We start from the raw sequence: 27,326 nt of genomic DNA on the forward strand, positions 1-27,326 counted from the left end.
CTCTTGTACCTGTTCCGCTGATCCGCTACTTGCAGCGGGTCTCGCGGGATCACGCGCCGCAGGACAGGATTGCGCACCGAAGGGACTGAACTCATGCCTGCGCAGCCCGCAAGTAGCGGATCAGCGGAACAAGTACAAGGGGGGTGGGGGGATGATCTCTGGTGGGTTGCACAGGTCCAGCATAACATTCGGAATTCAAAACACTAATGTGAAAGTAGCCTTAGCCATGTTCACATACACACAATTTGTGTCAATTTATTAGTGCAATCAGCTGGAGTTGAGGAACTGGAAGGGACTTGTGCTCCTGATATGTTAATCTCATATGGGATACTTTAGAATAGATACAATTGTATCCCAGACAGGCTGGGTTGTCTCAGAAAAAATACTGCCTCCTGAGCTGTGATAGGGAGAGAGCTGCAGCAAAATGGACACGCCCCCTGAGCTGCAGCAGAAAAGACACTCCCCTTCAGCTGTCAGCTTGATATAAATCTAGTAGAACAATGAATGAGGAGATCTATGGATCCATGTGAGGTACGAGCCTGATTCTAGCTTTGCTAGAAACAGATTGTCATGTACAATATGATGTCTGATTTAAATTTCTTTACATTAGTTATGGGATAACCCCTTTAATCCTCTGAATTGCAGAAAGAAAGTTTCCATTCATTAAAAGCAAGCAACAGTCTATATATGGAGAGGTATCAAAATGCTAAATATATTGTAATGTGGCAAAATGATTGGCATTAGGCCTCAAATTACAATGGCCACAGGATACTATATTTTCAACAACAATGGTCTTACTTCAGCTTGGAGCCATGTTCAACATACAATGTCAGTGACACTACTGATCTTCAGAATGTATTATTGCTTAGAAAATCCATCCAATAAGCATAAATATATTTTACTGTTTTTGCAGTGGGTGTGGAACCACTGTATTAACCAAGGGATTTGACTTAGAACTAATCCTAAGGAAGTTATCCTGGTAGTACCCTGGTTTCAACCAGCCTTTTTACCACTGTACAGAGATCTGGACTTCAGGGGAACCACCAGGCCACAACCTCCTGGAGTAGTCTCTGTGTGGTTAACAGTTAACCCACGGGGGTCAGAGGAAATGATGCAGTGCATTGAAGGGTCAGGTGAAATTGTAATCAGGGACAGGCCAAGGTCAGGGCTGGCAGAGTATGAGCAATACAGTAATTAAAAATGATGCTTATTTTTATTTCAATTATATTTTATTTTTTGTTTGGGGTTGTTATTTTCAACACAGGAATAAATTCGACACTATCTGGAAAAGGATTTAACAACCCACAATCACATAGCTACAGGCTAATTTCCTTTCTTGTCCCAGGTAATAAATTGTAACTTTTAATGATTCGCTTAAAATGAAGTAAGCACATCTATTAACTATTATAAGTGAGCTCTAAACACTGTGGGTTAAAACTAGCTGATGCTCATTATTAGTGCCAGATCACTATGTTATTGAATTTCTTTGTTTTTAGACGGTGGCTGGGAGTGCACTTCCCCACACCACCACTCTGATTGAAGTGTGCACTGGCACACACTGATCGCTTAGAGCATAGCACGTATCTGTGTATTAATCAAACACTTGAAGGCACATAAACATAGGAGGTCAGCAAACTAAAACCTAAGACTGCCCCCCAACATGTTTCACCAGCTAATCTGGCTTCATCAGGGGTTTGGGCAGCATTTTGGGGCCACTGTACTATGATACAAGTAGTACTTCGTTATGATGCATACTTCTTATTTTGAGTTGAAACAGAATGCAGTAAACCTTTAAGCGCCTTCTAGTGGTGCCTGCGATCAGACACAATTTAATCATTCAATTCTATATCAATGCCGGTGACAAGGAGGCCTGTATCAGAAAAAATGGCCACCCACTGCAATAAAGATGTATGAACAAATTAGCCAGCAGACCTACTTAGAGTAATACAAACTAAAATTGTGATTGAGTGGAAATTTAATTTTAAATTTCATTTTTCCACTTACCTGCAGGTCACATTTATAGTCTTATCAAAAGGTACATGAAGAACAGTAAAGTCTTTCCCTCCCATTAAGGTCCCTGAGTGGGGAGAAATCTGGAGACATAATTTACGATAATCTGTACAACAGTTTTCTAAATTCAAGCAACTTGCATGGCAGGAGCAATTCTGGAGATGTCTACCACATTGCGATTGGCATGATTCTATTTCACCTGTGAATAAAAACATACATCATATTTCAGAGCTGCCATCCAGTATCAAAGGATAACCAGAATTAATATACAAAAGTGAAGAATGCAAGGCACTAGAGATTCTATAAACCTCCAAAGTTATATTTATGTCATACTAAAAGATAAAGTGTCGGCTACACAGTGCAATAGCCAACAAAGCTCTTGACTTGGCTGGTACAAGGGCCTGCATGGCCAAAATGTTGCCTTGTAATATCACATAAATATAACTTTGGAGTTTTATACAGGGTGGTCCACGAAAAAGTAGGAGCCTAGAGAAGAACATGCAGTACATAGGGACTGATTCACATACTGTATAATGAATATACATCCAATAAGCATAAATATATTTTACTGTTTTTGCAGTGGGTGTGGAACCACTGTATTAACCAAAGGATTTGACTTAGAACTAATCCTAAGGAAGTTATCCTGGTAGTACCCTGGTTTCAACCAGCCCTTTTTCCACTGTACAGAGATCTGGACTTCAGGGGAACCACCAGGCAACTACCTCCTGGAGTAGTCTCTGTGTGGTTAACAGTTAACCCACGGGGGTCAGAGGAAATGATGCAGTGCATGAAAGGGTCAGGTGAAATTGTAATCAGGGACAGGCCAAGGCACTAGAGATTCTATAAACCTCCAAAGTTATATTTACACTGCGTGCAGAATTATTAGGCAAATGAGTATTTTGACCACATCATCCTCTTTATGCATGTTGTCTTACTCCAAGCTGTATAGGCTCGAAAGCCTACTACCAATTAAGCATATTAGGTGATGTGCATCTCTGTAATGAGAAGGGGTGTGGTCTAATGACATCAACACCCTATATCAGGTGTGCATAATTATTAGGCAACTTCCTTTCCTTTGGCAAAATGGGTCAAAAGAAGGACTTGACAGGCTCAGAAAAGTCAAAAATAGTGAGATATCTTGCAGTGGGATGCAGCACTCTTAAAATTGCAAAGCTTCTGAAGCGTGATCATCGAACAATCAAGCGTTTCATTCAAAATAGTCAACAGGGTCGCAAGAAGCGTGTGGAAAAACCAAGGTGCAAAATAACTGCCCATGAACTGAGAAAAGTCAAGCGTGCAGCTGCCAAGATGCCACTTGCCACCAGTTTGGCCATATTTCAGAGCTGCAACATCACTGGAGTGCCCAAAAGCACAAGGTGTGCAATACTCAGAGACATGGCCAAGGTAAGAAAGGCTGAAAGACGACCACCACTGAACAAGACACACAAGCTGAAACGTCAAGACTGGGCCAAGAAATATCTCAAGACTGATTTTTCTAAGGTTTTATGGACTGATGAAATGAGAGTGAGTCTTGATGGGCCAGATGGATGGGCCCGTGGCTGGATTGGTAAAGGGCAGAGAGCTCCAGTCCGACTCAGACGCCAGCAAGGTGGAGGTGGAGTACTGGTTTGGGCTGGTATCATCAAAGATGAGCTTGTGGGGCCTTTTCGGGTTGAGGATGGAGTCAAGCTCAACTCCCAGTCCTACTGCCAGTTTCTGGAAGACACCTTCTTCAAGCAGTGGTACAGGAAGAAGTCTGCATCCTTCAAGAAAAACATGATTTTCATGCAGGACAATGCTCCATCACACGCGTCCAAGTACTCCACAGCGTGGCTGGCAAGAAAGGGTATAAAAGAAGAAAATCTAATGACATGGCCTCCTTGTTCACCTGATCTGAACCCCATTGAGAACCTGTGGTCCATCATCAAATGTGAGATTTACAAGGAGGGAAAACAGTACACCTCTCTGAACAGTGTCTGGGAGGCTGTGGTTGCTGCTGCACGCAATGTTGATAGTGAACAGATCAAAACACTGACAGAATCCATGGATGGCAGGCTTTTGAGTGTCCTTGCAAAGAAAGGTGGCTATATTGGTCACTGATTTGTTTTTGTTTTGTTTTTGAATGTCAGAAATGTATATTTGTGAATGTTGAGATGTTATATTGGTTTCACTGGTAAAAATAAATAATTGAAATGGGTATATATTTGTTTTTTGTTAAGTTGCCTAATAATTATGCACAGTAATAGTCACCTGCACACACAGATATCCCCCTAAAATAGCTAAAACTAAAAACAAACTAAAAACTACTTCCAAAAATATTCAGCTTTGATATTAATGAGTTTTTTGGGTTCATTGAGAACATGGTTGTTGTTCAATAATAAAATTAATCCTCAAAAATACAACTTGCCTAATAATTCTGCACTCCCTGTATGTCATACTAACAGATAAAGTGTCGGCTACACAGTGCAATAGCCAACAAAGCTCTTGACTTGGCTGGTACAAGGGCCTGCATGGCCAAAATGTTGCCTTGTAATATCACATAAATATAACTTTGGAGTTTTATACGAAAAAGTAGGAGCCTAGAGAAGAACATGCAGTACATAGGGACTGATTCACACACTGTATAATGAATATACAATATCATATTACCATCCATATCATTATTAGTCATATGCAATGCTTCTAGGCAAGAAAACTTACATAATACTGTGCAGCATGACTTGATTTCCAGATACATATGACAGAAAAACTTATGCATGACTTCTTATGTATTTGGAAGTACAGTAGAATCCCATAGAAGTCTATAAATGCTCTACTAAAATCTCAGAGGTTCTATAGAGCCATAAAATTCTCAATAAATGGCAGCTATTACAGTTTACCTAGTGGGGGTCATTTAGGCCACAGTTTTATGCCGGTCTTCGATATCCCCTGTGGCACCAAAGGATGCTCTTCACTTATGACAAGGCGTAGACCTAGTCATAAATTGCATCCATCCTCCAGCATTCCGTGCATCTAGACTGAAATCTACTTCAGCTTGTAGGTGGAGTGAATGTGCTGAGGCCAATGGCACTGCCCACGTCATGCCTTTGTCCCATCCCTACCACTCTCCCTTTTCATAATATGGCAAGGTTGGCATGCAGATGGCATGTACGCCAACGTTTAGGCACAGTGGCATTCAAAAAGTTGCAAATTGTGGGCTTGCAAGTTTTATTTTTTACGCCAGTGTCTAGCATAGAGGGTCATACTCTGTCTCAGTTTTCCCATTCTCCTAAATGATAAATTTAACTTGCTTCTGTTGAATAATAGGCAGTGCAGTGGCCGAGAAAGGAGGTGACAACCCCAGTTAGAAGATGGCAGTCATTAGCCAGTGAAGCATGAAACAGATAGCAGAGGAATGGCTAGAATCTGTCATAAACTACAGCTTCACAGACAATTTATACGTATGATTTATTTTTAGGCCGACATGGCCTTCAAGTTCACTGGGAAGTATCATGACCTTGAGGTAAAAAAGCTGCAGAGTAAATGATGTGCTTTTTCAATGCAATAGACCAAGCATACATCTAAAGTGCACAATATTTTGTACATTACTAGCCAGGCATCTATCTACCCATGTACATGTGATGTGCTGATGTCCCTGGATGATATGGAGAAATTAATGGATATGTCCTAGTAATCTGAAGGAGGCTTGCAGAAATCCATGTGCTTGCCACTGTAACAGCCTTATTCAGATGAATGGAATGGATTAATACAGATCAATGTAACTGATGAAAAATCTGCCACACATGAATATCCCATAAATGTTTCATTGATTTGAAGTTTGTTCATTTGAATGGGGAGAATGGGGAGAAATACAACAAAGTTCCCACAAGAAGTCAACAAGCACATACAGTTGCAAGAAAAAGTATGTGAACCTTTTGGAATTATATGGATTTCTGCACAAATTAGTCATAAAATGTGATCTGATCGTCATCTAAGTCACAACAATAGACAATCACAGTCTGCTTAAACTAATAACACACAAAGGATTAAATGTTACCATGTTTTTATTGAACACACCATGTAAACATTTACAGTGCAGGTGGAAAAAGTATGTGAACCCTTGGATTTAATAACTGGTTGAACCTCCTTTGGCAGCAATAACTTCAACTAAACGTTTCCTGTAGTTGCAGATCAGACGTGCACAACGGTCAGGAGTAATTCTTGACCATTCCTCTTTACAGAACTGTTTCAGTTCAGCAATATTCTTGGGATGTCTGGTGTGAATCGCTTTCTTGAGGTCATGCCACAGCATCTCAATCGGGTTAAGGTCAGGTCTCTGACTGGGCCACTTTAGAAGGCGTATTTTCTTCTGTTTAAGCCATTCTGTTGTTGATTTACTTCTATGCTTTGGGTCGTTGTCCTGTTGCAATACTCATCTTCTGTTGAGCTTCAGCTGGTGGACAGATGGCCTTAAGTTCTCCTGCAAAATGTCTTGATAAACTTGGGAATCCATTTTTCCTTTGATGATAGCAATCCGCCCAGGCCCTGACGCAGTAAAGCAGCCCCAAACCATGATGCCCCCATCACCATACTTCACAGTTGGGATGAGGTTTTGATGTTGGTGTGCTGTACCTCTTTTTATCCACACATAGTGTTATGTGTTTCTTCCAAACAACTCAACTTTGGTTTCATCTGTCCACAGAATATTTTGCCAGTACTGCTGTGGAACATCCAGGTGCTCTTGTGCAAACTGTAAACACGCAGCAATGTTTTTTTTGGACAGCAGTGGCTTCCTCTGTGGTATCCTCCCATGAAATCCATTCTTGTTTAGTGTTTTACGCATCGTAGATTCGCTAACAGGGATGTTAGCCTATGCCAGGGACTTTTGTAAGTCTTTAGCTGACACTCTAGGATTCTTCTTCACCTCATTGAGCAGTCTGCGCTGTGCTCTTGCAGTCATCTTTACAGGACAGCCACTCCTAGGGAGAGTAGCAGCAGTGCTGAACTTTCTCCATTTATAGACAATTTGTCTTACCGTGGACTGATGAACAGCAAGGCTTTTGGAGATACTTTTATAACCCTTTCCAGCTTTATGCAAGTCAACAATTCTTAATCGTAGGTCTTCTGAGAGCTCTTTTGTGTGAGGCATCATTCACATCAGGCAATGCTTCTTGTGAAAAGCAAATCCAGAACTGGTATGCGTTTTTTATAGGGCAGCTATAACCAACACCTCCAATCTCATCTCATTGATTGGACTCCAGTTGTCTGACACCTCACTCCAATTAGCTCTTGGAGATGTCATTAGTCTAGAGGTTCACATACTTTTTCCACCTGCACTGCGAATATTTACATGGTGTGTTCAATAAAAATATGGTAACATTTAATTCTTTGTGTGTTATTAGTTTAAGCAGACTGTGATTGTCTATTGTTGTGACTTAGATGAAGATCAGATCACATTTTATGACCAATTTGTGCAGAAATCCATATCATTCCAAAGGGTTCACATACTTTTTCTTGCAACTGTATCTCTAGCCTGCAAATAGGCTAGCATCCTGCTATAGGCACGGCCAGGCATATAGTCACTTCTACTCATAGGGACAGTCAGAGAGAGCAACATTTATTAAGGGTCCATTCAGACGTCCATAGGTGTTTTAAGGCCTGCAAATTGCGGATGCACCGGCACTATAATACAAAATGCCTTTTAGGACATGTTCTATTTTTTTGGGGAAAGGAATTGCGGATCCGGAAGTGCGGATCCGGAAATGCAGATGCAGGCAGCACATAGGATGCTGTCCGCATCCGTTCCGGACCCATTGAAAATGAATGGGTTCGCATACTTCCGCAAAATTGCGGAACAGATCCGGACCTAAGTTGCGGACGTGTGAATGGACCCTAATACTCACGGCAGGGACAGGCTTTCATTTGTAACAAGCACATACATACAATGCATATACACAAACGTACAGCATATGCATACACCATAATACAGCTACCTTACAGAAGTTACATCAGGGAGATTTGTAAGTACAGAACGTGTGTTTTGCGCCTCACTGATGTTTTTAACATATGCCACCCATCGACAGAACATACATTAGACCATGTCCTTCAAACACCACTGACCTAAACAAAAGGAAAGTATAAGACATCACATCCCAAGAAAATAAAGATATTCCCTTTACACCAGACCCCAACATGTACTCAGACTCAATCACTAGAAAAAATACAGACCCTAGATGCAAAATAATTACAGTCACCAAAATAAAAACAGACCCCAGATCAACCCAGACAATAGCCTAGTATACCACTCCCTAAATAAACACAGAACCCACACTAGACCCCTGAATAAATACAGCCCCTAAACCCTCAAATCAAGTACAGACCCCCGACCAGAGTACAAAATGAATACAGACAACTCAACTCAAAATAAATACAGACCCTAGAATACAGACCTCATACTAGAGACCAAAATAAAAACAGATACCAGACCCCATAATAACTACAGACCTCAAACCAGTAGAGTCAATACACCAGAATCAATACAGACCTAGACCAGACCCTCTAACTAATACAAACCCCAGTCCAGACCTTAAATACAGACTGCAGATTATAGCATTAATACAGATTCCAGACTCCTAAACCACATATGGTACAGACTCTAGACAACAAAATAAGAACAGGACCCAACCTTACCAAATTTGAGCAGAGACTGAGAACTACAAATTATGCTACCTACACGAATAGACCTTAAGTTACCCATTAGGCATGTATGAAGGACAGTGTCAAACACCTTTACAAAGTCCAAAAATACTTTATTCACGGCCACCCCTCTGTCCAGGCTACTACTCACCTCCTCAGAAAAACAAGTTTATCTCATTATTTTAATTCTTTAATCTTCAGTTAAAAAAAATATTTATATGGTACCACCGCCATCATATCCCATGATATTCATTTTCTATTGTTTTACTTTTTGTTTTTTATTGGAAATTTATTGCATACAGTATACAAATATTATATCTATCCCACCACTCCGGGTGCACTACCAATGAGGCCAGGTGAGGCGATCGCCTCAGGCAGCACCAGGAAGGGGCAAAAGGGGGCAGCGGAAGGGCCATGGGCAATGAGCGCTTTCATTGTGGCAAAGGGGTTAGGTTAAGAAATTGGCATGGGGGGATGCCGTTTCAGTTTTCGCCTCAGGCAGTAGAAAGGCTAAGTGCATCCCTGCCCACCACCCACTTTATCGAACTGAAGAAAGAGGGAGAAAAAAAAATCTTATAATTTCAGAAAACTCGAAACCTCCTTAAGCAATGATGAAATCCAAGGACACCAGGTAGCTGTATATTTAACATAGTGCCTTTATATATACATAAACCTTGTTTATACCAAATCATATTATTCATCATATTTTTCAAGACCACAGTCAAATGAATGGTTGTAGACAACCACAGCTTAAGAATCAGCATCTTGGCTCACATCAAGGCTCTCGTTTTGGCATCAGATATGCACTTTCGAACCTTAAGGGACATAGTATCTGTTCATATACAAATAACAGGCTTCAGACATCTCTAAAGAAGATGGATCAGGTCAGTAGACCCCTGAACACATGTTGGACATATATCAGAACATTTTTTCCAGAATTTTTAATTTAAAAAAATGGTATATAATATGACCTGTGAAAAATTTACACTGTGAACAGACCTAGAAAGCATTGTATGAGGCATATTTAATATTAGAAAAAATATTCTCCCAATGCAATTGTGAAATATCACCTAAAACCTTTTCCAATTTTTGCAGCTCCTAAATTCAAAGGCTTAACACAATATATCATTATCGAACAAACGTTTCTTAAAGTGGTTCTCTGGCAATTAAGAAAATTAAAATACTTAAATATTACTTCATTATAAATTTATTCCCAAATAGCTTACATTAGTTATAATGGCTTATTTTGTCCAGGTAGCAATGATTAGGAGAAACAAAATGGCCACTGTCCTATTAGTACACACAAAACCTGTCCTAATCACACAGGAGGACAACTTACTTCACTACACTGAGCTAAAGAGCGGCCTCATCCTCTTCTCTGCTTGTCAGGGATTATGATCCTGAATACAGATGATAAGATCTTTAGCTGATGAGCAGCAGCACTTGTGTGCAGTCTCCATTACCACAGCTCCACATTACCACAGTCTGTCCTGTCCGTCCTCTCAGTACTTCATGTCTCCTCATGAACTCCATTCCGACAAAGATTCAGCTAAATATCATATTAAACTGTATTCAGGATCATAATACCTGACAAGCAGAGCAGAGAGGAGGGTGAGGTAGCTTTTTACCTCAGTGTTGTGAAGTACCTTGTCCTCCTGTGTCATTAGGACAGGTTTTGTGTGCACTAATAGGACAGCGGTCATTTTGTTTCTCCAAATCATTGCTCCCTAGACAAAGCAAGCCATTGTACCTAATGAAAGGTATTTGGGAACATATTTATAATAAAGTAATATATACATATTTTCATTTTCTTTATTCCCGGAGAACCCCTTTAACCACTTCTCAAATTTAACTATTTCTGTTATGTTATTTTGCTGGTAAACTGGGAAATGGAACACAACCCCCCGCCCCCTGAAAAAAAACACAATGACAGGTTTTGTTTTTTTATCTTTCGCCGCAACCCCAAAATCATTCTAAAAAATAATATATAATAAGTTAAATGTTTCTTTTCTTTTTGGAAGGAGAGCTCAATTGCTAAGCCTTTCCCAGTGGAGTTTTGTCTGAGTTTTAAGACCCCTTATGTCTACTACGACCTCCATAATGAGAATGAGTATGCTCTGAATGTTTATGATCACCCATAAAGGCTGATGCAAATGAGTTTATCATTGATAGTCAATTGACCTGCCTGAAGATTTGGCAGTGTAATTCTACCCTGAAACTTGTAAGGTAAGACATAGCTATAATTATATAATGAGTGTCTTCCATGCAGATTATTAGACCTTAAATGCTGTCTTTCCAGTTTGTTTATTGCTGCATTTCACACAGTAGAAGATGAGAAATGCCCTTGTGTATCTATGCCTATGTAAATTAAGCAAATGACTTGATTTCATAATTGGTATCTGAGATTTGTGGGGATCTTTGCCAGGACGAAACAGGTGTTGGTAACACCTTAGGATTTGTGTGAAGTATTGTATTATTTTAATTAAAAAGTACTGTATCTAATATTCCTAATGTAAAAAACAGGATGAGACATTAAACAAACAGAATTTAGTTTAAAAAGGTAATTGAAAGCCCTCTGATAATTTGCCCCGGCTGACCTGAACTCACTGCATCATAGTGATCTATAAGGGCTCGTTCACACGAACGTATTTTGCATTCCGTATACGGACCGTTTTATGCGTTCTGCATACGGTCCATATACGGAACCATTCATTTCAATGGGTCAGCAAAACATGCGGACAGCACTCTGTATGCTGTCCGCATCTGTTGCTATGTTCCATGGCCCCCGTTTTGCGGACAAGAATAGGCATTTCTATAATGGGCCTCCTGTTCCACAAATTGCGGAAGGCACAAGGGCGGCATCCTTTTTTTGCGGATCCGCAATTTGTGGACCGTAAAAAACGGCACGGTCATGTGAACAAGCCCTAATGCTGTGAGTTTGGGTCAATCAAGCTGTGGCCAGTGTTTCATTAAATAGACCATGTTTCATGGACCTCACATGCCCTTCTGGAACCGGTCTAAAGAGTAATATCAACCTCATAAAGGAGTTTAAGGTGCCACTTGTCACTTTCACAATCACTGTCGCCACAAGAGCATTTGGCAACAGAACCTTCAATTTTAACCCTTTATTCGAACTTGTCTCATGGCAGTGCCACATTAAAGGAATTGGCCACATATGTTAATTGGCTGCAAGTGCACATACTTACAGCTAGTAATAGGCATTATTAAACCATCGATGCGGATGTCCAATGGTTTAATATGCTTACTTGCATGTCTTCCCACCTGCGCCCCGTTGCTGCAGAAAGGGTCCTCTCTATCAACGGCCTTTATTCACTTACACTGGGGACAGACAGGGGAACTAGCACATGCACAGTCAATGCCTACTGTAAGTAGACAGAACCCTTCATCGGCAGCCATTTTTGAAGCACAGCGCTGGGAAGCAGGGAAGCAAATCTGCAAGTAAACACAAGTTATGTATATTAAACTATTGGACATCGGTGCCGATGGTTTAATAATTGCCTATTACCAGTGGCGTGTATGTGCTGTTCCCAGCACATGAGCAGCTAGTAATAGATAGTGGCCAACACCTTTAAGTAGAGGTTTAAGTAATAGGAATAAATAATCAAGATGTTCTTTAAGGACAAACAGCATTGTGAAAAACTTACCAAACAGGAATCTGTTAATAAAGGCCATGCCCTTTATTATACTCACATGATGCCAGTAGCACATAGGTTAAGAAATGACAAGCTCAGAGTCTTGTCTACAAATGCTCACAGTTTAGGGTAAAAGATCAATGAACTTGCATCTATAATGGCATCTGAGAATATAGATTTAGTGGCTGTTACTGAGACATAGTTCAATGGGAGTAATGACTGGGTTCTCTCTATATAGGAAAGACAGAGAAGGCAATAAAGGGAGAGGGGTGGCCCTGTATGTGAAAGATAGCATAAAATCTAATTTAATACAAGTTAGCGAGACCAATTTATAGTCAGTTTGGGTTACGTTGCAGCTTGATAATCATAAGGTAACTTGTGTAGGTGTGATATATAGACCACCTAGCCAAGTCAAAGAATTAGATGATTTACTAGTTGAGGAAATAGCTAAAATGACATTGAAAAGGGAAGTTATCATTATGGGAGACTTTAATCTTCCTGATGTAAACTGGAAAACCAAAATAGCTAGTTCTGCCAGGAGTACAGATATTCTAAATTCCCTACTGGGATTATCTCTACAGCATGTAGTGGAGGAGCCAACCCGGAAGGAGGCCATTTTAGATTTAGTATTCACAAATGGGAATTTGGTATCTGATATTACTGTAGGGGAAAGCTTGGGATCTAGTGATCACCAGTGTGGTTTACTATAAGTACAATAATTGAGTCAGACCACACAAAAACAAAAGTTTTAGATTTTAGAAAAACTGACTTTTTAAAATTAGATTAGAGGTATACGAGTCCCTATCAGATTGGAACAGTTTCAATGGAGTCCAGGAGAAATGGCACTACTTAAAAGTGGCACTATTGAAGGCAACATATAATTGCATTAGGCTTGTCAGTAAAAGCAAAAAGAGGACGAGACCACTGTGGTACTCATCAGAAGTGGCCAAAATCATAAAAAACAAAAGATAGCATTTAGTAATTATAAAAAAAAATAAAAAATGAGGATGACAGGCAAATTTATAAGATTAGGCAGAGAGAGGCCAAGCAAGTTATAAGAGCTTCTAAAGTACAGGCAGAAGAGAAATTAGCTCAGTCAGTGAAAAAAGGCGATAAGACATTCTTCAGATACATAAATGAAAAAAGGAAACTAAAACAAGGAATTAACAAATAAAAACAAAAGAAGGAAGGTATATGGAAGAAGATAAAGAACTAGCTGACTGCCTCAATGAATACTTCTGTTCCGTTTTTACAAAGGAAAATGAAGAAAAAGGACCTCAGTTAGGAAGGAAGACTAATGAATCTTTTGATGCATGTGTCTTTACAGAGGAAGAGGTTCTAAGTCAGCTGTCTAAAATTAATACAAATAAGTCACAGGGGCCTGATGGGATACACCCAAAGCTATTAAAAGAGCTTAGCGCTTCTGGTTCCGGCGCTGGTATGGAGTGACGCGTCGGGAAGAAGCTCCGTGCACCTCAACAGCAAACCACCCTCCTTAGATCACCGTACGGCTAATTTTTTCTCCCCACAGCACGGGAGCCAAACTGGAAGAAGCTGCAGCACAGATGGAGAGGTACCTGATCAGGAGCGGGAAGGCTACAGGGGAAGGAGAGGAGCAAGGTCCCGAACCCAGCGTGCCGACCAAGATGGTGGCGGACATGCCTGTGACTGCAGATGCGCAGCGGGGGAGATCGCCAGAGAGGATGCCTGTCTCCTCACAGGATGACTTGTTTAGCACCAACCCCCTCTCAGCACATATTCTTAAAGAGCTGGCCATAGAAGTGGCCAGTCATTTGGCCCCAAATCTTAAGGCCTCATTATCGGCCACTGTACAGGCGGCACTAAATGACCTGCAGGAGGCCTTTTCCTTGCAAGAACATCGGATTGATGAACTTGAACAGCGCATGGCATGCGCAGAGGAAGATATTGAGAGGACCAAGTCGTCTGTGCAGGCGCTGAAGCGCACAATTGGAGAACTCACAGAAAAAATAGATGATCTGGAGAACCACTCCAGGCGCAGCAATGTGTGCCTTGTGGGACTGCCTGAGGAGATAAAGGGTCCTGAACTACGGCGCATCTGTGAATCAGAGTTGCCCAGAGCATTGGGACTGTCTTTTCCACGTAGAGTGGAGCGGGTACATTGATTGGGGCCGCTGAATGTTGGGGATAGGGGACATACGGACAATGTGGACAGGCCACTTAAAGCAAGACAGGTTATCATGAAGTTCTTGGACTTCACCGATAAGGAGGAAATAATGCGGGCATTCCGGGCTCGGAAAGAGACGCTCACCTTTCAAGGCTCTACTGTTATACTTTTTAACTACTACTCAGCGGTGGTTACAAAGAAAAGGAGAGCATTTAGCGACATCTGCACATCTCTTTTCCGATACAACTCGCTTCCAGCTGTTATACCCCGCAATACTCCGTACTAGATGTGCGGATGGGTCTTACAAGACTTAACTCATCCAAGGAGGCTGAAGCGTTTTTTTGCTCAGGGTCCATATCTTCGCGGAAGGGATGAAGCGGAATCTACGGAAATTGGAGGATCCAGACCTTTTCAGCGACTCACGAATGGTGCTACGTCATCTCAAGGACAGAGTAACAAAGACAACGCCAAGATGCCGGCAAACGAACAGCGGAGACATCGTCGCTGAGGACTCACGCTCCGTTTCCCCTTGGACTCTTTTTTAATGGGTAAATTAGGAACAATCTTTGCCCTAGGTAGTCTTCTCTCTTATACTTATTTTGGTTCATATAGGAGGTGACGGAGGGACGCAAGGTACCAGAAAAAAGTGAAGTCCGTAATATACAATTTTTGGGATTATTATATAGTGGGAACAGTTCATTTTACCGCTATGTGTTGGTTTCTTATCTGTGGTTATCCAAACGATGTTCTGTTAATATTATGTTTCATTACTGTCTTTGTGAGTGATTCCGTCAAGGGCTCTTTATGTGTAGTTATCATAACATGCTTAACTTAGTTACTTGGAATGTTAAAGGCATGCGTTCCCCGCAGAAGCGCCTGATGATTTTACGCCTCGGCGCAGATATTGCGCTTCTGCAGGAAACTTATCTTGAGGAGCCGGATTTCCATAGAATGGCGAAATTATGGGTTGGCGAGGTTTATGGATCCTCTGCAATAAAGGGGAAGGCCGGGGTACTTACTTTAATACATAAGAATCTGTCGCATAGGACACAGGCACATTTCAGGGATGAAGAGGGCAGAGTATCTGCTTTCAAACTATCTTGTTCAGCTGGGGACATATATGCTCCTAATGTATTCCAGGGCCCCTTTTTTACGAAGCTGAGTGCTATGGTGTTGCAGGACCCCATAGGGGACAAACTTATCGGAGGAGAATTCAATGCTGTAGTCAGCAGGATAGAAGACCGTCAACAGGCAAATCGATCAGTGCGGGCCGTTCGACCAGATGGGGAGATTTTGACGTATTTCTTTACAGATTTGGGCATGTTAGATTCCTGGAGGGTCTTACATCCTGATGAGAGGCAATTTACTCATTATTCCCACGCACATGACTCATCATCGCAGATTGACTACTGGTTCTTGGGCTCCCAACTGCTACAGCGGGTGCAAGATGTAGTAATAGGGGAATTGGTGATATCGGACCATTCCCCGATTATAATGACAATGGCTGACACGATCCCGCGCGGAATTGAATTTATTTGGAAATTCCCATCTTTTATGGCAAAAGATGAATCTTTTGCAGACCTGGTGAAGGGATGGTGGTTGGAATATAGCACTTTGAATCAGGAACATGGCGCGGATCCAATGCTTTTTTGGGAGGCGGGTAAAGCAGTCCTGAGGGGTCGGCTGATAGCTTACATGTCCGGGCTTAAAAAAGCCACCAAGAAAAAATACCTGGAGACCAGCAATAGGGTTAAGAAGGCTTACAGGGAATTTATACAATCCCGCTCCCCTCAACATAAACAGAACTGGATGGAGGCACGTAGGGACTTTGACCTCTGGGCTGACAGACGGGAAAGCTTTTACAAATCTCAATGGGAGCTTGAACTCTATAAATTTGGAAATAAGGCAGGCAGATTATTGGCTAACCTAGCGAAGGGGCGTTGTCCGATATACCCTCTGCACTGCATACGAGACCCTGAAGGAAGGGTCAGGTCCAACCCTGTAGAGGTACTACAAGTGTTTAGGGAGTATTATTCTGGACTTTACAGCACACCTAGTAGTGAAGGAGGGGGAGCGTTTGAATTTCTTGGAGGTGTGACTCTGCCGACCCTTTACCCCGAGCAACTAGACAGTTTAAATAAACCCATCACGGAGGAGGAGATACAGGCTACTATTGCTACACTATCAGGGAACAAGGCGCCGGGGCCTGACGGATATTCTGGGGACTTCTATAAAATGATGGCTACTCAGGTATCGACAGTTCTCTCCTCAATGGGAAATGCGATCCTACAGGGAAGGCGATTTACGACTCACATGACTATGGCATATATCAGATTGTTACCAAAACCAGACAGGCCCTCGAACGATCCGTCTTCATACCGCCCGATCTCCCTAATAAATCAGGATGTGAAAATACTATCCAAGCTCATGGCCAACAGGCTGGCGCTGATTCTCCCGAGTCTGATTAGCCCATACCAGGTTGGTTTTTGTAAAGGGGAGGTCCGCGATCACTAATGTGCGCAGAGTACTGGCAGCCATGGATGGGGTGGCCTGCAGGGCTCATCCAATTTCGGCGCCCGCCTTAGTCACTCTAGACGCAGAGAAAGCTTTCGATAATATACATTGGGAGTGCCTGGGGTGGGTGCTGGACAAAATAGGTTTTATGGGGTCTTTCAGGACCTACCTCCCGAGGCTGTACGAAAGACCTCAGGCTAGACTAAGCACGCCAGGTTTCTTATCTACCCCTTTTGAATTATACAGGGGCACCAGGCAGGGATGTCCCCTGTCCCCCCTCCTGTTCAATATAGCAGTAGAAACTCTAGTGCGTTATCTTAATACACAGGGGCAATTCACTGGCATTAATGTCACGGGTAAGGAAGGTAGAGAGGAAGTGCAGCCCCTTGACTGCCACCCTCAACCCTGTCCCTGCCTACTTGCACCACCCGCCCTAGGTGACGGGGCGCAACTGGGCGACGGTTCCTGACCTACGTAAGTGCAAAGTAGAGAGGATAGAGCCAGAGAGGAACCGGACAGCCAAGGCAGGGAGCGATACACGAGAATTAGGCAAACGGATAGACTAGGCGGTAGACAAGACAAAGGTACCCAGTAATGGGAGAGGCAATGGCGGGTCAACTAGCCGAGGTCGGTCCGGGAGGCCACGTCAGTACAAGGGAAGAGGCAGGAGACAAATCCGAGAACGAGCCTAGGTCAAATCCGAGAGATAGCGTCAGTATAAAGGTAGCAGGCAGAAGGGAGGTCAGAAAACGATCAAGGTCAAATACCAGAGGTCAAGTAAGATAATAGTATATAATACACACAGACCAAGAGACGAAATCACAGGCAACCTGTGGCCAGCAGTAGCCGAGTGCCGAGTGCCTAGCTCGGCGCTCAGCTCCACCTGATTCCTATGGTGACGGGGAACGCCGACTGCTCCTGCAGGAGGAGTGCGTCAGGACGTACCGCTTTCCCCATCACCATGACAATGGAGACGCCGGGAACAGGGAAGCGCAGCCGGACGCAGCGAGCGTCTGGGCTGCCGTGAGATCGGGGACCGCCGGCAGCACAGGGGAACAGAAGCCCGCCGCCTGCCTCTCATGACAGTACCCCCACTTCCACGAAGGGCCTCTGGACCCAACAATCGCGGACAGGGCTTCTCAGGGTGTTCCTGGTGAAACTTAGCAATTAACCTGGAAGCATGCATCCTAGACACCGGTACCTAGGACCTCTCCTCAGGTCCAAAACCTTTCCAGTGGAACAGGTATTGAAAGGAGTTTCTAACCTTTCTAACATCCATGACTCTAGAGATGATGAATTCCTCCTGACCTTCAACCTCCACAGGTGGGGGAGGTTTTTTAGAAGGAACCACTGGTGACACATATCTCTTGAGTAAAGAATTATGAAACACATCATGTATACGAAGGGAGTCGTGTAGTTTTACTCTAAAAGACCCCGGGTTAATAACCTCAATAATATTATATGGTCCTATGAAACGCGGAGAGAATTTCCTAGAACAATGTTTTAAAGAAAGATTCTTAGTCGACAACCACACTTTATCGCTGAGTACAAAATTTACTCCCTTGGAACGTTTCTTATTGGCATGTTTACGCTGAATCTCCTGGGCCTTTTCCAGGTTCGCATGAACCTGTGCCCAGACTGTGCACAGTCTAGAGGTGAAAGAATATGCTTGCGGGTTGAGTGAAAACACAGAGGAATTATAGCTGAAACGAGGATGAAAACCACTATTACAAAAAAAAGGAGGAGATAGCCCCGAGGACAAATTAACCCGATTGTTGATGGCAAACTCTGCCAACAGGAGGTATCTCACCCATAAAATCTGATTGTGCGATATATAACACCTCAGAAAAAGCTCCACTGCCTGATTTAGCCGTTCCGTCTGCCCATTAGTCTCTGGATGAAAAGCAGACGAAAAGGATAAAGAGATGTCGCATCTTTGACAAAAAGCTCTCCAGAATCTAGAAACAAGGATATCAGAGACAATATTTTCAGGGACACCATGCAGGCGTACCACATGTTCAATAAACAAGGATGGTAAGGTTTTCGCATCAGGGAGCTTACTTAAGGGAACAAAATGCACCATCTTGCTAAAACATTCAACCACTACCCAAACCACTGACTTTCCCTCGGAGGGGAGCAGGTCAGAAATAAAATCCATGGAAATGTGTGACCATGGCTTGCAGGGAATGGGTAGTGGTTGTAGTTCACCGGCGGAATGTGTCCTCTGGGTTTTAGATCTGGCACATACCTCACAAGCCAAAACATAAGATCGTACATCCTTAGACAAAGTAGGCCACCAGAAAGACCTCAACAGCAATTCCTTAGTGGCAGCGATGCCTGGATGACCACACGGAACAGAGTCATGACACTCACCCAATAGTCGAAAACAAAAATGCTCGGGAGTACGGAGCTTTACCGTGCCCCCCCAGCAGGGGGGTAGAGTCGATGGCGACCACCTGGATCGGGGTGGACAATTTTAGTATTGGGATCCCCACCCATTATACAAATTTTAGATCAACAAAACTAAAATCTGACCCTGACTCGACAAAAGCACTTCCTGACCCCTTTAAGACCCCAAAGGCAATTGAGACAGGCAGCAATAGTTTGCTTCTTACCACCTCCGGGAGTACCTTGTCCTTGGATCCCTCTGACTTGGACGATCTTCCGGAAGGAGGAGCCTTGGGACACTGACGGACCCAGTGGTCGGAATCGCCACAATAGAAACAAGAACCCCGACGACGGCGTAGTTCTCTTCGCGTCATCCCGAGCTGCATGGGCTTGTCCAACTGAGCCTATATCTTGGGTTCGGTAGGAGAAGCTTCAGGTTTAAGAAGAGTATGATGAGAAAACAAATGCTCCCGCTGTCTCTCTCTAATCCGTCTGTCTAATCTGATGGCTAAAGAGTCAGGACTGGGGTAACAGACCAGCATATCCTTTAACCTCTCTGTCAACCCTGCCCTAAACTGGCATTTGAGCGCTGGTTCGTTCTAGCCCGAGGGAACGCACTACTTGCAGAACTGGGTGCAATAATCTTCTACGGGCCGATCCCCCTGGGTAAGGGCCTTTAGATTAGACTCAGCCACAGATGCTCGGTCAGGCTCATCGTAATGGACCCCTGGAAAGCGCCTGGAAAAAGTGGTTGACAGAATTCGGACAAGGAAAATCAGGCGGCAAGGAAAAGTCCCACTCCTGGGGCTTCCCTTGAAGCAAAGAGATGATTATCCCAACCCTCTGTTGGTCAGGGTGAGTGAGGTCGTAGTCGGAAATAAAGTTTGCAGCTCTCTTTGAAAGCTAAAAAACTCAGGCGGTCCCCGGAGAACCGATCGGGTAATTTAATATGCCGTTCCACCTGAATGGCGGCGGGTGCGAGAGTGGGGGGTTTTCGGGCAGTCTCCTGTGCCTGTAACCTCTCCCCTAACTCATGCACAATTTGAGCAAGACACTGCACATGCTCGGTGAGACTCTGTAGAGGGTCAATGCTAATTAGGCCTGTGATTCTGTCACGCGTAAGGAAGGTAGAGATGAAGTGCACCCCCTTGACTGCCACCCTCAACCCTGTCCCTGCCTACTTGCACCACCCGCCCTAGGTGACGAGGTGCAACTGGGTGACGGTCCCTGACCTATGTAAGTGCAAAGTAGAGAGGATAGAGCCAGAGAGGAACCGGACAGCCAAGGCAGGGAGCGATACACTAGACATAGGCAAACGGATAGACAGGGAGGTAGACAAGACAAAGGTACCCAGTAATGGGAGAGGCAATGGCGGGTCAACTAGCCGAGGTCGGTCCGGGAGGTCACATCAATACAAGGGAAGAGGCAGGAGACAAATCTGAGAACGAGCCGAGGTCAAATCCGAGAGATAGCATCAGTACAAAGGGAGCAGGCAGAAGAGAGATCAGGAAACGATCAAGGTCAAATACCAGAGGTCAAGTAAGATAATAGTATATAATACATACAGCCCAAGAGACGAAATCACAGGCAACCTGTGGCCAGCAGGTTGCCTGTTTAAATAGTGGAGGAAAGGGACCATGTGACATGGCCAGCGTCACATGACCCATCCTCCCTGACAGTAGCCGAGCGCCGAGTGCATCAGCCCCACCTGGTTCCTATGGTGACGGGGAACGCCGACCGCTCCTGCAGGAGGAGTGCGGCCGGACGTACCACTTCCCCCGTCACCATGTCAACGGAGACGCCGGGAACTGGGAAGCGCAGCCGGACGCAGCGAGCATCTGGGCTGCCGTGAGATCGGGGACTGTCGGCAGCGCAGGGGAACAGAAGCACCGCCGCCTGCCTCTCATGACAATTAAAGTAGGAAATAAGACGATGCAGGCAGTTATTTTTGCGGATGACATTCTCTTATTTGTGGAAAAGCCCCAAGAGGAACTCCAAATGATATTAGACAAGATTGGGAATTTTGGCGCATTCTCGTGTTTTAAAATAAATGTGGCAAAGTGCGCTCTCCTGAGCCTGAGCAGAGGGAGAAATCTGGCTAGCTAAGAGTCACACATTTGTGGAATACCTATAGCGAGTAATACTATTAAATATCTAGGAATTAAGCTAAGTCATACTACAGACTCGTTATACAGGCTTAATTATACTCCTTTATTTCATAAAATTGCCCAGGAACTAAGGAAATGGCAGGGTCTTCCTTTGTCTCTCTTGGGGAGAGTGCATTTGGTTAAAATGATTAGCGTTTTGAGGCTTCTATACCTAATGCAAACATTGCCTCTTTTGATTAAGCATATGGATATTACTAAGCTCCATAGTGACCTTGTTTGTTTTTTGTGGAGAGGGAGACGTCCCCGAATAGGTATCAAAAAACTTATGGCACTTAAAATTAAAGGTGGCATGAATTTGCCAGACGTGCGACTGTACAACTTGTCATGTCTTTTTAGGCACATCATAGATTGGGTAAGGGAAACAAGCCACTACTCAGATTTTGCTTTCGAGAAGGCCCTTGTTTCACCATATGTGCCCTGTACTTTACTTCATACGAGTCTGAAAGGCTTACCTATGCATCTGAGAAACTCAATTATTTTTAGACATACAGTACAGACCAAAAGTTTGGACACACCTTCTCATTCAAAGAGCTTTCTTTATTCTCATGACTATGAAGGCATCAAAACTATGAATTAACGCATATGGAATTCTATACATAACAAACAAGTGTGAAACAACTGAAAATATGTCATATTCTAGGTTCTTCAAAGTAGCCACCTTTTGCTTTAAATACTGCTTTGCACACTCTTGGCATTCTCTTGATGAGCTTCAAGAGGTATTCCTCTGAAATGGTCTTCCAACAGTCTTGAAAGAGTTCCCAGAGATGCTTAGCACTTGTTGGCCCTTTTGCCTTCACTCTACGGTCTAGCTCACCCCAAACCATCTCGATTGGGTTCAGGTGGTGACTGTGGAGGCCAGGTCATCTGGCGCAGCACCCCATCACTCTCCTTCATGGTCAAATAGCCCTTACTTTCAAAGTTTTCCCAATTTTTCGGCTGACTGACTGACCTTCATTTCTTAAAGTAATGATGGCCACTCGTTTTTCTTTACTTAGCTGCTTTTTTATTGCCATAATACAAATTCTAACAGTCTATTCAGTAGGACTATCAGCTGTGTATCCACCTGACTTCTCCTCAACGCAACTGATGGTCCCAACCCCATTTATAAGGCAAGAAATCCCACTTATTAAACCCGACAGGGCACACCTGTGAATTGAAAACCATTTCAGGGGACTACCTCTTGAAGCTCATCAAGAGAATGCCAAGAGTGTGCAAAGCAGTAATCAAAGCAAAAGGTGGCTACTTTGAAGAACCTAGAATATGACATATTTTCAGTTGTTTCACACTTGTTTGTTATGTATATAATTTCACATGTGTTAATTCATAGTTTTGATGCCTTCAGTGTGAATCTACAATTTTCATAGTCATGAAAATAAAGAGAACTCTTTGAATGAGAAAGTGTGTCCAAACTTTTGGCCTGTACTGTACCTGGGCTGCCTGGAAGGCCCTCAGAAAACAATTTCGCCTTAGCCAAAAAATATTTAAATATTTGCCCTTGTGGGATCACCCTGAATTTGCACACGGGAGATGTAATAGACAATTTAAAGAGTGGAGAGAAAAAGGTATCTTAACAGTGGTGCATATGATGCACCGGACAGAAAACAGATGTTTAACGCGGCAAGAGACCATAGATAAATATCGGTTGAGCACCTTTCAAAGCATCCAATTTTCACAGGTAAAACATTTCGTAACTGAAAGTTTATTGGATCCTTCTAGGGAAACTACTTAAACTAGTTTCGATAAAATCATACAGAGAGGGACAGGCCCACAGTCCATTTCTTGTTTGTACGCACAAATTAGGGAAGTCTTGGGAGATGGGTTACCTCAGCAGGCTTTCAGGCCTTGGGCACGAGTATTAGAAGATCGGGAGGCAGGAAACAAAATCTTAAAAGGGTGGTGGGCAGTGAGAAATAACATCATAAACGAAACTTGGAGGGACACGCATTTCAGGATCATGCAGGCTGGCATACTGTCCAAAATGCCATACACAAAAAACTGACTTGTTTCACGAGTTGTGGTCCTGCCCAAAATCTAGGGGAGTCAAATGGCAAGCCTCATAAAGGATATCTGGGCACTTTATATAACACTTGACCCTATGATCTATCTTTTCCATTATTGGGAGAAGAAAGGGGAGGAAGGCCTGGTAGAACAGAAGCTGCCAGTTCTTTTTCAAGCTATCTGTCTGGTCACGAAGAGGAGCCTGTTGCAGAACTGGCTACAACCTGTCTACCCCACGAAGGAACATATACTACAGAACTTAAAAAAACGTACTGACATTGGAAAGAAGGGAAGTAGAGAGAAACAAAGAAATGAAAATAGGGAAGTTTATTAGAAAATGGCGAGGTTTCTTGACGCGCATCCTCTCAGATTCAGAGATAGATAACATAATGAGGCCTTTTACTATAACAAAATGGTATCTGACTGAACAATTGAAAGGTTCTTTAGGTAGATTACAACAGAGATCTTAAGTCTTTTATAGGGATACATTCCCTACCTAGGGAACATCCTTAATGTTGGTGTATTCCATTATCTGAACCCTTACTGACGGAAAGAGTCCAGACACATTATAGTGTAATACAATATAACTCACGAAGACAGTTGTTTTTATTTTGTTTCTGATATGTTTTGTTCTTATTATAATGTAAAATGCTCACCATGTGACACATAATTCTGTTGTCCGCCCTACCTGAGCATATGTATTTTTTGTGAACAAGTAAAATTGTTGGGAAAAAAAAAGAGCTTAGCGGTGAACTAGCAAAACCATTAACAGATTTATTTAACCAATCACTGGTAACAGGAGTCATCCCAAAAGATTGGAAATTAGAAAATGTTGTGCCCATTTACAAGAAAGGTAGTAGGGAGGAATCAGGCAACTATAGGCCAGTAAGCCTAACATCAATAGTGGGGAAATTAATGGAAACCATACTTAAGGAGAGGATTGTGGAACATCTAAAATTCCATGGATTGAAAGATTAAAAACTGCATGGGTTTACTTCAGGGAGATCATGTCAAACTAATCTTTTTGATTTTTTTGATTGGGCGACTAAAATAATAGATGGCAGGGGTGCAGTAGACATAGCTTATCTAGACTTTAGTAAGGCTTTTGATACTGTCCCACATAGAAGGCTTATCAATAAATTACAGTCTTTGTGCTTGGACTCCCATATTGTTGAATGGATTAAGCAGTGGCTGAGGGACAGACAACAGAGGATTGTAGTCAATGGAGTATATTCAGACCATGGTCTTGTTACCAGTGGGGTACCTCAGGGATCTGTTCTGGGACCCATATTGTTTAATATCTTTATCAGCGAAATTGCAGAAGGCCTCGATGGTAAGGTGTGACTTTTTGCTGATGACAAAAAGATTTGTAACAGGATTGATGTTCCTGGAGGGATACACCAAATGGAAAAGGATTTAGGAAAACTAGAGGAATGGTCAAAAATCGGGCAACTAAAATTTAATGTTGATAAGTGCAAGATAATGCACCTAGGGGGTAAAAACCCAAGAGCAGAATAAAAAATCAGTGATACAGTCCTAACCTCAGTATCTGAGGAAAGGGATTTAGGGGTCATTATTTCAGAAGACTTAAAGGTAGGCAGACAATGTCATAGAGCAGCAGGAAATGCTAGCAGAATGCTTGGGTGTATAGGGAGAGGAATTACCAGTAGAAAGAGGGAGGTGCTCATGCCGCTCTACAGAGCACTAGTGAGACCTCCTTTGGAGTATTGTGCTCAGTACATGGATTGCAGGATAAAACTTACCAGGAAAGATTAAAGGAACTTAACATGTATAGCTTGGAAGAAAGACGAGACAGAGGGGATATGATAGAAACTTTTAAATACATAAAGGGAATCAACAAGGTAAAAGAGGAGAGAATATTTAAAAGAAGAAAAACTGCTACAAAAGGACATAGTTTTAAATTAGAGGGGCAAAGGTTTAAAATTAATATCAGGAAGTATTACTTTACTGAGAGAGTAGTGGATGCATGCAATAGCCTTCCTGCAGAAGTGGTAGCTGCAAATACAGTGAAGGAGTTTAAGCATGCATGGGATAGGCATAAGGCCATCCTTCATATAAGATAGGGCCAGGGGCTATTCATAGTAATCAGTATATTGGGCAGACTCAGGGGCGTAACTTTAGGGGAAGCAGGGAAAGCGGCTGCTTTGGGGCCCTGACCCAGAAGGGGCCCATCCAGGAGAAGGAGGACTACAAGATTTTGTCTGGGACCCCTCAACAGTATTGCACAATGAAATTATATACAGTGACAGTATAGACAGTGTAGAAAACGGCTGGAAAAGCTGCCGGTCTGGTCTGAGAGAGCGATCTTTACTAGCCACAGGAATGAGGGCGGCATGAAAGTAAGGGGTTTGCAAAAAAATTACTGGGGGAGAAGGGCCCCATTCAAAAATTAGCTGTGGGGCCCAGTCATTTCAAGCTATGCCACTGGGCAGACTAGATGGGCCAAATGGTTCTTATCTGCCGACACATTCTATATTTCTATGTTTGGTATGATTTTTAATACACCAGATCTGATTTATACCACAGTTTTTTCTTTTCATTACCATGTAGGCAATGGTGGCGTGTCATAGATTTACTCAATACCAGTCCAAGTCAGCCGTCACCTATTTGTTAAAGGGTTTGGTACAGACTACACAACCCACATCAACCTAACTTTCTAACATATCTAAGGAATGTTAGAAAACTACAGCAGGAAATCCCTTTCGCTTCTGTGTCTGTAAAAACCACCATGTCCATACAGTCAAAGATGGTGTCAAAATCTGGATCATTCTAAAGCACTCACTAAATTCGAATGTAGCACTACAATAGGATGCCACCATTGCAACACCTTCGAGATATTCCTCTATCAACTTTGAGCAGGGGCTTAGCTATAGGTGGTGCATTGGTAGCAGTCGCTTCCGGGCCCAGGAGCCTGAGGGGGCCCAAAGACCCTTGTGCCGTATAAGAAGACACCGGTATTATAGAAAGTGCATGCTGGGAGGGCTCTGTCATAGATTTTGCACTGGGGCAATCTAAACTTCTGGCTGGAGGAAAAGGTGAAGAATTTGGCATGGGGGGAGTGCCATTAAAATTTTTTGCCTCAGGAAGCAGGAAGGCAATGTGCTTCCCTGCCCCTGGCCACAAAGCACAGAGAAGAGGGCCCCAAGCTGAACTCTTTCACCAGGGACCATGATTCCAACTTTGCAGGAACAGTTTGGGAGATTCAGTTTCTGTTCTAGTATGATTGTGCCTCCGTGCACAAAGAAAGATCCATAAAGGCATGGTTGGGTGAGTTTGGTGTAGAGAGAATTTGACTGGCCTGCGCAGAGCCCTGACCTCAACCCCATCCAACATCTTTGGGATGAACTAGAATGGAGATTGCAAGTCAGGCCATCTCGTCCAACATACGTTTCTAACCTTATAAATGCTCATCTGGATGAATAGGCAAAAATTCCCACAGACACACTCCGAAATCTTGTAGAATACCTTCCCTGGGGGAAAACCAAGGGGGAGCAACTCCATATTAATGCCTATGGATTCAGAATGAAATTTCATAAAAGCTCCAGTGGGCGTAATGTGTACTGTAGGTGTGCCAATATTTTTGTCCATACTGTGCAGTATGTCATTACACATCTTAGTATGAAATTTCTGTTATATAAGCTATGTTATCTGTATTAGATAATTGATCAATCTGTATAGTATCACTGCCATACGGTTTGTAACTTCTTCTATAGGGGCTATTTTGTCTTCCTGTTGATAAACACTGCAGGATAA

At 43.0% G+C, this 27,326-nt stretch overlaps 1 protein-coding gene across 2 annotated transcripts in view; it reads right to left on the reverse strand.

Annotated features, from left to right (window-relative positions):
- The window catches only part of SUSD2 (sushi domain containing 2), a 356,375-nt gene that overhangs the window by 242,442 nt on the left and 86,607 nt on the right, over positions 1-27,326 (reverse strand). For both annotated transcript variants that reach the window (XM_040416013.1, XM_040416014.1), the window contains exon 2: positions 2,005-2,209. In XM_040416013.1, the coding sequence (XP_040271947.1) occupies positions 2,005-2,209 (205 nt within the window). The remainder of the gene's footprint in view (positions 1-2,004; positions 2,210-27,326) is intronic.

Source organism: Bufo bufo, chromosome 2 (genome assembly GCF_905171765.1).
Source record: "Bufo bufo chromosome 2, aBufBuf1.1, whole genome shotgun sequence".
Taxonomy (NCBI): Eukaryota; Metazoa; Chordata; class Amphibia; order Anura; family Bufonidae; genus Bufo; species Bufo bufo.